The following is a 12,555-nucleotide window of genomic DNA, read 5'->3' as shown; positions in this document are numbered from 1 at the left end:
CGACAGCGGGGCGGTGATGTCGCAGGAGATTGTGCTGCCGGCGCGCTACCCGCTCGACGGCTCGGACGGCTACAGCAAGTACGACGTGAAGCTGTCCTACAAGATTGTCAGCTACAACGGCGGGACCGCCACCGGCGGCGCCGCTGCTTGTTCGTTTGCAATGTCGTGGAACTCAAACGCAGTGTCCAGCCCGACAACCATGAACTTCAACATGAATCAGGCGTGGAGCACCTACACCAGGACGATCAGCGACGTGAGCAAGATCAGCAAGATTAACTTCTTCTTCACTTGCAGCACCGCGGGCTCCAGCGCCACGATGCTCATCGACTCGGTCAAGTTCGTGCCTGTCAAGAACTGCCCGGTGCGCCGCGACGGCAACAGCCTCGAAGCGCGCTGCTGAGCCGTCGACAAAGCGCCCATCCATCCCATCGCACATTACCCACACCTTTCCCATACCCCGCCTCACCGGCGGCGTTCTCTTCCTCGCGCTGCCCTCACTTACCCTCACCCCCAGACCTGCTTGCCTCTCTCCCAGATTCACCGCTGCGGCCAGTGCACCTCTGCCTGGCCGGCGCCCCACTGTCTCTCTCTGTTCCTCTCGCTTGCTGCTACACGCACGTCTGAAGTGCATCTGTTCAAAGTCTTATCGCTGAGTGGCGAGGACAGCAGGCTTCCGGCAGGCATAGAGCACGTGCAAAACCCTAACCCTCTCCACGTTTCTGTTTCAAGTGCTGCCGTCGGCCTGGGCACCGAAGTGTCCTTCCGGCGGGCGGCTGCGGACTTCGCTCGCACGTCTGCGAGCTCGTTCCCGGCCACCCCAACATGCGCCGTCACCCAACGCACCTTGAAGTGCACCGCCGATGCGAGCAACTCCCGCTGAACGCTGCTGTGGCCTCCCCCTGAGCGCCAACAGAGCAGCCTGGCTGTCGACGTAGACCGTGGCCGAAGCGCACTGCAGCTGCTCGGCGAGCCGCACAGCAAGCCGCACGCCCACGAGCTCGCTCTGGTAAGACCGTGCGAGACTTGCCGAGCGAAGCTGATGCGCTGGCGAGCTCGTCATCGTCGGCGCAACTGGCCACCGCGGCCGCCGCGCACCATGCTCGAGCACGCTCCTCGCCTCGTCCAGAGCGACACCTCTACGCCTGCCCGGGCCCGTCTCACGTCTCAGAACGATCAAGCGGGCGTGACTGGAGCAAAGGAAGCAGGTGACGATTTGCATTGCGCGCCTCTCCCTCTTCACGAGGCTCAGACGATGGTGCAGCAGCCCTTCGCCGCCGCCGTCGTCGTTCCCTCCAGCTGCACCTCGCCTTGCGTGACCTGTCTCACCGCGCTTCTTCCGCCTCGCTTCATCAATCCCCCACCTTTCGCATCGGGCATCCCTCCCGGCGCAGTAGGCGAGGCCGCAGCCGATGCCTGAAACTTGCGGTGAATCTCTTCTGCTGCAAGTGCAAAGGCCGACTCGATGTTGGCTCCCGTGCGAGCCGAGGTCTCGATGAAGAGCAAGCTGTGGCGCGTGGGAAGCGAGGTGAGGAGATCAGCTCGTGTCAGGCGCAGAGAGAGAGAGAGAGAGAGAGAAAGCGAGAAGAAGAACGCACCCTTCATCATCCGCCAGCTTCTGACCCTCCTCCTTGCTCACAGCTCTCCGTTCGCCATCGCCCTCATCGGCCAGGTCGCTCATGTTGCCCACCAACAAGACGGTGACATCCTCTTCTGCTAGGCCTCGCACATCGCGCAGCCAGCCGGCGACATGTTCGAAGGAAGGACGTGATGCGATGTTGTAGACGATCAGCGCTCCTGCTGCGCCTCGGTAGTAGGATTGAGTGATCTGCGCCTTGCTGTCAGCTTGCTGCTTCTCTCTGCGCAGCCGTGTCCGCGTGGGAGAGCGCAGAACTCACGGAACGGAAGGATTCGCTACCACATGTGTCCCAAATCTGATTTTTGACTCTTTCGCCACTCGCAAGGGTGACAGTGTGCGTGCCAAACTCGACGCCGATCGTCGGGTCCGTGGCTGATAGCCAGCGCTGCTCGGTGAGCCGGATGAGAATCGATGACTTGCCGACGGATGAGTCGCCGACGAGGATGAACTGCACGGCATGTGAGCGAGCAAGCCGATGGAGAGATGAGAGGGTACGACGCGGGTGCAGAAGAGAGAGACATAGAGAAACTGGTGATTCGACATCGCGACCGACCGTCCTTTGTGAGACGGAGTACGTCTCGCTCGCTCTCTCGCTCGCGCGGCAGGAGAGGATAGATGGGCGGCGTCGGAAGAGAAAAGAAAGACGCAGAAGCGTGCGCACAAGAGATGGGCAGAGAGAAGAGACGCAAGCGATGCGCATTCTCGCTTGCACACACGCTTCGTGTCCAAGGGCCGGAGTCGCAGGCTCGCAAGCAAGACTGGAGACTCGGAAACTCACCTTTGTCAGGTAGTCCCACTGCAGCGTCATCGCTCCTCTTTCTCTCTCGTGGGCTAGCTAGCGCAGGAATGAAGCCGAGCGGCGAAGACCAGACTCAGAATGATCTGAGGTGGCGCAGAGGTGGCGCAGGTGGCGTAAGAGCGGAGAGCGAAAGGTCGCTCTTGGGACGAAGCTCGCCTTGGTGCGGCGGAGAGAGGCGATGGAGCGTTCGCTGATCGATGCCAGACCCGGACGCAGGACCGAATGCAGCAAAGCTCGAAAAAGCGCAGCCAGACTCGGCGCGCGCCAAGGCGAGCTGTGGGCCTGACCGTTGCAGGGCGTGCGAGACGTCGCTGGTCGAAAGGGCAGCTGGCCTCACTCTCGAGCGGCGTGTGTGCAAGAGACGTGCGTGCGCAAGAGGAGCGCTCTTGGCGGAGTGAGCGAAGAGCGAGCCCTCAAAGAGCGAGAAGCGAGGAGCGAGGAGCGAGAAAGCTCAGTGGAGCGGCGGGAGACGAGAGGCTGAGGCGGAGGCTGGCGAGAGATGCCGCCAGGCGTGTGCGTGACGGTCGAGAAGCAAGACCTCTCTCTCTCTCGGACTCGGATGCGCCGAGGGGAGCTGCAGTGCAGGCGGATGAAGCGTGGTGCGTGGAGCGTGAGCTGTGGGCGGCGGTGATGCGGGCAGTGCTGCGGTGATGGTGGAGCAGAGCCAAGCTGCGTAAGCCCCACACGCGCGCGTGCGTCGCCTCCACCGCGCGCCACGGCGGGCGGCTGTGGCGTGCTGTGAGTCGCCGCCGCCGCCTCCTCGCTCTACGCGCTGTTCCCATGTCGCAGGCGCCCGAGAGGCACATAGCGCCGAGCGGGCGAGTGCAGCCTGCGTTGCAACCACCACCACCCGTCTGCCATCGCTCACCATTGTCACTCTCCTGCGCGTGCCGGCCTGGCCATCTTCGCCGGCCTCACACCACTGCCTGCCTCTGTAGTCCACGCGTCCCACACTCCTCTGGCGCCCCCTGCGACCGGCAGCCATGCTGGCCGCCTGTCCGCCGCTCGTGTACGGCACGGCGTGGAAGGAGGGCGCGACGAGCAGCCTCGTGCTGCAGGCGCTCGCCGCCGGCTTCCGCGGCATCGACACGGCCGCGCAGCGCAAGCACTACCGCGAGCACGCTGTGGGAGAGGCACTGCTGGCCGCCGAGCGGGCGCGCCTGGTGCGGCGAGACGAGGTGTGGGTGCAGACCAAGTAAGTGGCCGCGGCTGGCGGCGTGGCAATGGGTGGCAGCAGGTGTTGCAGCGACTGGCAGCGACGGCAGAGCAGTGACACTGCCAGAGGATCTGGCGGAGAACACACCGCCGCAGGGACTGGCAGGGACTGGCAAGGACGGGCAGTCGTGGAGGCGCTGTCGCGACCACCCGGCACCCTGTCCGGTGCTCACACCCGTTGCCCAGGTACACGCCCATCGCCGGGCAGGACCGCTCGCAGCCGCTGCCGTACAGCCCCGAGGCGCCCGTGCGCGAGCAGGTGCGCGCCAGCGCCCTCGCCTCGCTGCGTGCCCTGCACCACGGCTCGCGCTGGGACTTCAGCGGCATGGGCGCAGCAGCACCGGCACCGCAGGCGCCCGTCGATGCCAGCGGCAAGGGCAAGCAGCGCGCAGTCGAGCCGTCGTCTGACGCCGATGCCGGCGCGGCGGCCGCAAGCTCTGCGTCTAGTCCACGTGCCGAGAGCGCCGTGGACGGCGACAAGGCGACGGCCTCGGCGGATGAGCCGCTGACACGGCCGTGGCTCGACGCGCTGCTGCTGCACTCGCCGCTTGGATCTCTGGAGGATACGCTCGAGGTCTGGGACGAGATGCAGCGGCTGCGCGATGAGGGCTGGGTCCGCAACGTCGGCTTCAGCAGTGAGTATCGTGTGCGGTATACCTAGCTGTCGCGCGCTGACACCTTTGCAGACATCTACGATGCTCGCATCTGGGATGCGCTGCTCAGCATTCAGGGCTCAGAGCGGCGGCCTGCGCTGCTGCAGAACCGCTGGCATGCGTCGACGGGACACGACGTCTCTCTGCTCGCCTCGCTCTCGCCCGTGCTGTCGCCCAACAGCGGCGGCGCAGCAGTCACGTACCAGCCGTTCTGGATCCTCTCCGGCAACGGCGGCCTGCTGAGCGCGCCGGCAGTGCGCAGTGCGGCCGAGCGCCTGGAATGGACGCCGCAGATGGTCGTGCTGCGCTTCGTTGCGCAGGGCATGGGCGTCGGCGGCCTCTCCACCTCGGTGCTTTGCGGCACGACCAACGAGGAGCACATGCGCCAGACAGTCGCAGCCGTGCTGGGCTCCGAAGAGCTCGAGGACGGCGAGATGGACGCTATCCGCCATGTGGTGTACGGAGAATGAGGATTGGTCCCACGCTGTCGCAGGCGCCCGTCGTGCTCTCTGCAGGCTGCTGCGTGCCGCTGCTGAGCCGCTCATGCCCCCGCGCACAGAGGCGTCCCGGGCACTGCTGCCACATACTTTGAGCCTCAAGCGATACTCATCACCACGACCACCGTTCATCCTGCCGAGCTAGGTGGCAGATTTTGTTGCTGACTGCAGGCGCAGAAGCAGAGCAGAAGGGCAAGGGCGTGACGCCTTAGCTTACTGCCTCCGCCAGGCCATGCTCTCGAGCCTCGCCGGCGTGCTCAAACGAATGCTCTCGCGTCCACCTGCTCCGTCCATGCCCTGGCGATGCCGCCGCGTCCGTCGATCTGACAGCCCCCTGCACCCCCGCAGCTCGCTGTCTCGGGTGACCGGGGGACACGGCACGGCACGGCCCGCCGCAGATCTCAGGGTGCCAAGAGAGGCCTGTCGCGCTACGGCGGCGCACCGCTGATCTCCGCACCCCTTGGGAGCGGGCCGTCGGCTGCACGCCATCGCCACGGTGCAGCGAGCATACTTGTCTCCGGCGGTGCTCTTGATGCCGCAGCGTTCCTCTCGGTGCGCCGGTCGCCACGCCCGGCGAGCTCGCCGACGATGACGCGCGCGCACCCGAGAAAGCCGGCGCTAGGGCGAACGCTGTTTGCGCGGGCGTGTCGTTAGCCTCGCCGGGACTGCGGGGCACCGCACTTTGGTGTGCTCACCATCATCAGATGCTGCAGAGACGTCGCTCTGCCTGCGCAACAGCGTCGGCAGGGCGCGCAAATAGCTCCGTCGGCGCCCGCCGTAGCTGTGCCTTGTCGTCACGCCAGGCCGCCTAGCGCCGCACATGGCCGGCAAAGTCGGCCTCGAGCTGCCGTCGCTGCCCTCCGTCGCTGTCTGCACTTTGCAAGGGTGCGGAGCCGCAGCGCCGAGGCGGAGCGTTCGGCACAAGCGCCGGCATTCTGTCTCCGCCGGCGAGATCTGATCTGGGGCCGCGTTGGTGACGAGGCCATGGCGGCGGGTGCGGGGAAGCATGCTCGTCCTCAGGGCCGCCGGACAGGCCCCTGCTGAACACATATAAGCTGGCCGAGCAGCCGCCTGGGTTGCCCCATCCCATCACCCACTCCACTGTCAACATGCGCACCTCTCTCCTCGCCTCCGCCCTCGCCCTCGGCGCGATGCTCGTCGCCGGCGCGCCCGTCGAGTCGAAGCGTGCCGACTCGAGCAAGGTGGGCTACCTCATCTCGTCGTTCCTCGGCAACGTGCCGTCGGTGTACCAGTACCTGAGCAACGGCAACGACGCGCTCTCCTTCCGCGCCCTCAACGGCGGCAACCCGATCCTGAACCCGACGGTGGGCACCAAGGGCGCGCGCGACCCCTACCTCGCCGCCAAGGACGGCAAGTACTACATGCTCGCCACGGACCTCGACATTGGCAAGAGTGCGTGGGGCGGCGGCAGGTCACGCCATGCAGAGCACTGACTCCCGCCACAGCCAACTTCGGCGAGGCCCAGCGCGTCGGCTCGCGCTCCATCATCATCTGGGAGTCCGACGACCTCGTCAACTGGAGCTCCGACGTGAGTAGCCCGGCGTGACGAGGTGCCGCACACCAGGCTCACACTCTTTCTCCCAGCGCCTCGCCGAGCTCGAGACGCCCGAGGCCGGCTATGTGTGGGCGCCGTCGGCGTACTGCGAGCCGGGCGCGAGCGAGTGCATCGTGTTCTGGAGCAGCCGCTTCTACGCCTCCAGCGACACGGAGCACACGGGCGACGTCGTCAAGGCGTCGACGATCCGTTACTCGCGCACCAGCGACTTTGTCACGTTCAGCACGCCCGCCGACTACATCCCCACGCAGCCGTGGGGCATGATCGACCAGGAGTTCCAGAAGCTGGAGGACGGCGGCTTTGCGCGCTTCATCAAGAACAACACGGCAAACAACGTGTGGTGGGAGACGACGAGCGACAACAACATCCTCTCGCCCACGTGGACCTTCCACGGCCTCGTCACGCCCGACGTGCGCGAGGGCCCCGCGTCGTACGCCGACAACCTCACGCCGGGCCTCGTGCACCTGCTGCTCGACAACTACTCGGGCCAGGGCTCGTACGAGGTGTACGGCACGTCGGACATCCAGACCGGCCCGTGGAGCAAGCCCGACGCGCCCAACTTCCCCTACGGCCAGCGCCACGGCTCCGTGCTGCCGCTGAGCCAGGAGCAGTACGACGCGCTGGCGGCAAAGTACCCCGCCTAGCCTGTGTATGGTGTGGTCATGACGCTGCTGCGATGCATTTCTTTTGTACAGGGGTCGTGTGCGCGGACGTGGTATTGTGCAGCGAGACGCCTAGTTGACGGGGCCGATGAAGGGCCAGAAGCACGGCACGGTGGCCTTGTACTTCTTGTACTCGGCATCGTCCTTGAGCTTCTTGTCCATGTTCTTCTCGACCATCGGCACGCCCGAGATGAAGCGGATCAGGCAGTACTCGAGCACCGGCGACGAGGCCGCCAGGCCGACGCTCCACGGGCCGAAGCCCGCAGCGCTGGCGCCGCGCAGCACGCCGGCGGCGAGCAGGAACTGGCCGAACCAGAGCGTCACCTCGCCCGCGTAGCTGGAGAGCGGTGTCAGGGGGCGCTGCGACATGCAGCCTCTCACACCAACTCACTTGGGGTGCCGGCTCCACGTCCACACGCCGTCGTGGTTGAAGCCCTCATTGTGCTCGCCGGCGTCCTTGCGCGCGCGCCACGCGCTCTTCTGGCGGTCGGCCACCACCTCGAGGCCCCAGCCGGCGGCCCAGATGCCGAGCGCCACGGCGTCCCAGGCGCCGAGCGCCGGGTGCATGCGTGCGGGCACGGCGTTGATGAGCCAGACGGGCATGGCGGTGAGCGAAATCCACGCGGCCTGCATCATCCTGGCGAGCAGAGTGAGCCGCGGCACTAGACTGCCGCACACATGCACACGCCACGCACCACGCGCCGAAGAACTTGGGCGGGCTCTGCTTGATCTCGTCGAAGCGTTCGTCCTTGCCGCTCTTCTGGATGCGCTGGTAGAGGAAGCTGCCGAGGCGCGCGGCCCAGAGCAGCACGAGGCCGGACGCGATGAGCTGGCGCGGCGCAAACGAGCGCATGCTCGGCAGCACAGCCAGCGTGTTGCCGCGCAGGTACTTGTCCACCAGCGCCGGGCCGTACAGCGAGAATCCGACGGCGGAGATGAAGCCGAGCGAGCCGGAGAGGTCGTAGTACTGCGGCGCGTGTCAGCAAGGCTGGTCCTGAAGCGGCGCCCTCGCACAGGCGAGCACGGCGTCTGGCAGATGTCGCGCGCATCGCCGTCGATCACAGCAAGCACCTGCGCTTCGCCCTTGCACCTTCCTGCACGCTGGCTCTGCGCCCCTGCACGCACCTTCTCCGTCTTGTACGCCACGGCCGGCACGGCGGCGAGCGTCTGGCCGGCAAAGATGAAGCCGATGGTGGGGATGAGGGCGCGCAGGCCGGGCTGCAGCATGGTGGGCTAGGCGTCAGAGGGTGGGGGTGGTGCTGGGTGGAGAGCAAGTGCCGCATGCTGCGTGCTGCCCGTCTCTTGTACCCGCGCAGGACCCTCACGTCAGCGCCCCGTGCGCGGGAGCCGCGGTCCGGCTGACATCCTATGATCGCTCCTGCACCGCGTGGCTTGCCTGCTCGCGCGGGTGCGGCGTCCATCCGCGGCCGCGGGAGGTGCGTTGGTGAGCTCATCGGCAGGGTGCAGCACCCTTTCCTTTTTTGCGGTCCACTCCTGCTCAGCGGAGAGGCGCCGCTTGCCGGCGCCGGCTGCTTCTCGCGCCCGCCGGCGAGGTTCCGCTCGGGCGCCTGCTCTGGGAGCACACGCATGTGGAGGCGCGGCGGTGCGGATGGCAGGACGCCGGCCGTGCCTGGGCGAGCGCGACGGCGCACAGACGCGTGCCAAACGGCGAACCATGAGGCAGCTCACCGAGGCCGAGCTTGAGGCCCAGCTGCTCGACGAGTCTGAGAGCGAGGCTGAGCTCGAGGCTGAGCTTGAGGCCGAGCAGCTCGGCGAGGCCATCCAGCCTTCTTCGTGGCCGCCGGCCGCCAAGCAGCTGCTCGACAACCTCTGCGGCACGCTCAAGGCGGACGACAAAGATCACCCGTCTCTCAGCAAGCTCTTCGCTCTCTGCACCGATCCGCAGCACGCCTCACCAGTGACGGGAGAGCGCCAGCGCAAGACGGAAGAGCGCAAGGCCGGGCGCGTGCGCAAGCGCAGGCAGTACAAGCCACCGCGAGACCCGCTGGCCGGAGAAGGCCCCGGCCGCTGCGGGCAGCAGCCTGACCCAGCAGCAGCTACTGCCGCCCTCCAAGCCTTTGGCCGCCGCGCTCTTCCACGACGCCGGACCTGCTTGCAAGACGTAGACAGGCACGCACACACGAGCGTCTGCGCTCCTGCACTGCCTGCCCCTCTCTGCCCTCTGCCGTTGTTCCACCTCCGCCTCCTCCTCCACCACCACCACCACCTCCTCCTCCTCCTGTCTCCTGATCCTCCTGTGTCTCCCTCCTTGTCACGATACCCCACGGTCTGACACATCGCGCTTCTACGCCCAGCATGTCGCGCGGCATTCCGAGCGAGATGCGCACAACAGGGTCCGGCAGCGGCGGGCGCATCCTGATGTCCTTTGCCCTGCCCGTCGCGCAGCTGAAGCAGGGCGGGGCACTCTTGCACCTGCTTCTACTCCCAGCGGCACCCCTTCGCACGTGGCCTTCCATCTTCTCCTCGTGTGTCATCTCCCTGCGCGTCCGCCCTCGTAGTTCTGGCGCAGCACAAAGAGGGGGGGGGGGGGATGCCATTGCGTGCGCCGCTTCGAGAGAGGCCTGAGAAGACATCACCAGCCTCCGTGACTGAGCTCCAAGGAGCCAAGCACAATCAGCGCCACGCCCAGCGGCAGGATGCCCACGAGGACAATGATGTCTTGAGACAGGCGTCGGCTGTGTGTGGCGTGGAGAGAGAGCTCAGGGTCAGACGTGCATGCTGTGCCAGGGGGGAAGGGGTCGCGACAAAAGAAACTCACCTGCGCGTCCGCTTCTGCATCTGTCTCTCCTTTCGCGCCAGCAGAATCCTGGTGGCGTCATCGTTGTGCGCCTGTGCTGCGATGCCTTGCTGCCTCCAGTCTGGCGGTGGCGCAGGCGCAAGCGCAGCGTTGGCCGAGCTTGCGTCTTCTTGCGCGTGCGGCTGCTGCTGCTGCTGCGGCTGCGGAGACGCAAGTGATGCTCTCGGCGCCGGAGGGACAGAGGCGCCGCCTAGTAGCGGAGCCCTTTCCGCGGCGGCAGCAGAGAAGGAGGCGGCGGCAGGGCGACGACGAGCAAGCATGCCCAGGGGCGCCATGAGCCATGCCGAGGCGCTGCGGCCCAGCGCCGTCGCAAACGGCGGCAAGATGGCGCGCGGCTGCCGCAGGAAGAAGATGATGATCCAAACCAGCGCCGGACTGCCCCGATTTTGGTGTTCCGGTGCAAGGCGAAGGAAGGAGGAGGTTGGGGTGAGCCCAGCTGCTTCTCTCGGCGGGAGTCTTGAACAGGCGCGCGCGGGAGACAGGAGGGGGGCTGAGAGATACGCACCAAACGAAGCCCACTGCGGCGCCCATCAGGCCCAGCACTTCGCTGCCGCGCAAAAAGCGAGCCTCCTCGCCCTGCTTTTCGCTGCGGCGCAAGCCGCCGACGCCGGAAAAGTAGGCCGAGGCAGCGGTGATGGCCCAGAGCAGGAGCCCTGCCAGGGCGTTGCGCGCCAGCTTGGGCCATGCGCGCGGCGCCTTGCGCCCGCTGACGGCGCGGCCGGTGCCGGTGCGAGATGCAGGCGTGGCTGCTGCTGCGGAGACGGGCGCCGAGGTGCCGGCAGAAGTGGCAGGCAGAGCAAGTCGACGACGTAGAGGGTTCATGTTGAAGAGCCAGAGAAGGCGACCCCAGGAGGAACGAGCCGTGGCGAGACACAGCGCGAGATGAGAGGCCAGTACGAGGATGAACAAGGCGCGTGCGAGGTTGAGAAGATGATCGTCGCGCGGCAGCGAGGCGAAGAGATTGGCTGCCATCCCCCACCGAGCAGGCGTGATTAGCAAGGAGAGGAGAAGCGCGGAAGAAAGAGGAAGAAGGAAGGAGAGGGGGCCGGGGGGGGGCGCACTCACGGTGAATCTCTTCTCTCAACCGTTCCCCAATTCCCTTCGTCCCCGCCCCCAGGCCAAACGCGATGCTGACTCCCACTACAAACAGTACCTGTCCCGCCTGCGCTCCAAAGAAGGCCTTGACGTTACTTCCACTCAGCCCTCTTCTCCTCAGGCTGCGGTTGTGCGCCAGGATCTGCAGCGGGCTGCTCGAGAGAGTCAGGAGCGGGAGGAGAGAGAAGGGGGCCCAGACGGAGGGTGAGTGGAGAGGATTGAAGTTGGGCAGGACGTCGAGGGGAGGAGGAGACGTCGGTTCGGAGCAGGGAGGAAGTGTGTAGACCTTTGCGAGAACGATGGCGAGGAGCACGGGATAGAGCAGAACGGCCAGGTTGGTGGAGAGACGAATGAGCGTGCGCTTGGCGAGGGGAAAGATGACGAGTGGTGTGGTCTGTGCAGAAATCGGCGCATGAGCTGTGTGTGAGCTGGAGGAGAGGGGGGCGAGGGGAAAGGGGGGGAACGTACGAGGAGACCTCCAATGACGAACGTCACAAAGGCGCGATCATGCAGTGGGATGCCTCGCGGCGAGTAGTGGAAGAGGAGTTGCAAGAGCAGATCCGCGAGCGCTGTGTTTGCTTTCTCCTCAGCTCATGCCGCTCTGTGCCTTGCGGGGGGAGGCGCGGCTTTACTCACCGAAGTACGCAATGACTGCGGCGCCCGTGGCGTACGTGGCGAGCAGCACGCCTGCCACTGCTCTGCCCACGTTGCCTTTCCAGCGCGTATGTTTGCCAAAGCTTTCGCCCGTGATGGCCTCTACCGTCTTGCCCTTGACATAGCGGCTGAGCACGACCCACAGGCCGCCGCCGGCGCCGCCGAGGATGGCGACGCCGAGCAGGCCCGCGGCGCCGGCCAGCGTGCCGGTGCGGGCAAAGTAGTGGGGCATGGAGAGCAGCACGCCGGGATGCAGCGACGCCGCAAAGAGATTGGCCGAGACGTGCGGCGCCGAGAGCGAGGCGTGCGCGGCCGACGAGTGCGTCAGCAGCCGCAGCCATTGGCGCGCGCGCGACGAGCGGCGCAGCGTCGTCAAGTACGACTCGGGCGCCGCCGCCGCTGCTGCGGCAGCCGACGAGGCGCCGCCGCCGCTGCTGGCGAGCACGCCGCCCTGGCGTCGCCGCCGCCGCCGTGCGTCGCGATGGCGCGAGAGGGCGAGTGGCGCGCCTGCGTCGTCGTCGTCGGAGGAGTCTGCGTCATCCTCCGAGTCGTCCCATGCCGCGGCGGCGCCCACGTCGATGCGGCGCCTGAGGAGCGGCGTGACGAGTGACTCGGTGTCGCTGTCGTCGTCGTCGTCGAAGTGCGCATTGCCCTGGGGCTGCGACGGCGCCGATGCAGCGTGGCTGGTGCTGCCGGATGCGTGGCCGCTGCGGCTGCGCTGCGAGTGCGTGGGCTGCAGGGAGATGTGCGAGCGCAGCGACGAGGGCGTGCCGGGCGCGCGCGGTGCCATGTCGGGCGACGGCGGCGCGGGCGCAAGGGGCACCGCCGTGGCGGGCTGTGGCGCCGCAGAGGACGGAGACATGGACGGCGCGACGCTGGGCGGCGAGGTGGACGCAGGGAGCGTGGAGTGCTGGTGGTGCGGAGCAAGGCGCGCGGCGGCGCTGAGCCGC

General features: G+C 66.8%; 6 protein-coding genes across 6 annotated transcripts; 3 read left to right on the top strand and 3 right to left on the bottom strand.

Annotated features, from left to right (window-relative positions):
- Positions 1–107: 107 nt before the first annotated feature.
- On the bottom strand, positions 108–2,444 carry FA09DRAFT_333941 (GTP-binding protein rab-2; the record flags this gene model as incomplete). The annotated part of the gene is made up of 5 exons (XM_025743710.1): positions 108–171; positions 1,421–1,504; positions 1,596–1,825; positions 1,896–2,084; positions 2,415–2,444. 5 exons carry the CDS (start codon positions 2,442–2,444, stop codon positions 108–110), a joined length of 597 nt encoding a protein of 198 aa, XP_025598946.1.
- Positions 2,445–3,281: 837 nt separating this feature from the next.
- On the top strand, positions 3,282–4,773 carry FA09DRAFT_317394 (Aldo/keto reductase; the record flags this gene model as incomplete). The annotated part of the gene is made up of 4 exons (XM_025740875.1): positions 3,282–3,630; positions 3,837–4,008; positions 4,111–4,285; positions 4,337–4,773. Exons 1-4 carry the CDS (start codon positions 3,419–3,421, stop codon positions 4,771–4,773), a joined length of 996 nt encoding a protein of 331 aa, XP_025598945.1. The 5' UTR covers positions 3,282–3,418.
- A 1,178-nt stretch (positions 4,774–5,951) lies between these two features.
- Positions 5,952–7,020, top strand: FA09DRAFT_296227 (putative arabinosidase; the record flags this gene model as incomplete). The annotated part of the gene is made up of 3 exons (XM_025740156.1): positions 5,952–6,213; positions 6,267–6,349; positions 6,406–7,020. 3 exons carry the CDS (start codon positions 5,952–5,954, stop codon positions 7,018–7,020), a joined length of 960 nt encoding a protein of 319 aa, XP_025598944.1.
- On the bottom strand, positions 6,807–8,475 carry FA09DRAFT_306887 (DUF1295-domain-containing protein). The gene is made up of 4 exons (XM_025740545.1): positions 8,164–8,475; positions 7,734–8,005; positions 7,430–7,675; positions 6,807–7,375 (listed from the first exon to the last, which is right to left on the bottom strand). Exons 1-4 carry the CDS (start codon positions 8,263–8,265, stop codon positions 7,111–7,113), a joined length of 885 nt encoding a protein of 294 aa, XP_025598943.1. The 5' UTR covers positions 8,266–8,475; the 3' UTR covers positions 6,807–7,110.
- Positions 8,476–8,505: 30 nt separating this feature from the next.
- On the top strand, positions 8,506–9,561 carry FA09DRAFT_247359 (hypothetical protein). Its single transcript, XM_025739672.1, has one exon. It carries the CDS (start codon positions 8,648–8,650, stop codon positions 9,329–9,331), a length of 684 nt encoding a protein of 227 aa, XP_025598942.1. The 5' UTR covers positions 8,506–8,647; the 3' UTR covers positions 9,332–9,561.
- Positions 9,562–9,578: 17 nt separating this feature from the next.
- Positions 9,579–12,519, bottom strand: FA09DRAFT_329177 (hypothetical protein). The gene is made up of 6 exons (XM_025742064.1): positions 11,588–12,519; positions 11,420–11,520; positions 10,922–11,345; positions 10,362–10,821; positions 9,818–10,231; positions 9,579–9,734 (listed from the first exon to the last, which is right to left on the bottom strand). Exons 1-6 carry the CDS (start codon positions 12,465–12,467, stop codon positions 9,632–9,634), a joined length of 2,382 nt encoding a protein of 793 aa, XP_025598941.1. The 5' UTR covers positions 12,468–12,519; the 3' UTR covers positions 9,579–9,631.
- Positions 12,520–12,555: the final 36 nt, after the last annotated feature.

Source organism: Tilletiopsis washingtonensis (assembly GCF_003144115.1).
Source record: "Tilletiopsis washingtonensis strain MCA 4186 unplaced genomic scaffold FA09scaffold_8, whole genome shotgun sequence".
In the NCBI taxonomy this organism is placed as follows: domain Eukaryota; kingdom Fungi; phylum Basidiomycota; class Exobasidiomycetes; order Entylomatales; genus Tilletiopsis; species Tilletiopsis washingtonensis.
This window is presented reverse-complemented; position numbering and strand designations above follow the sequence as displayed.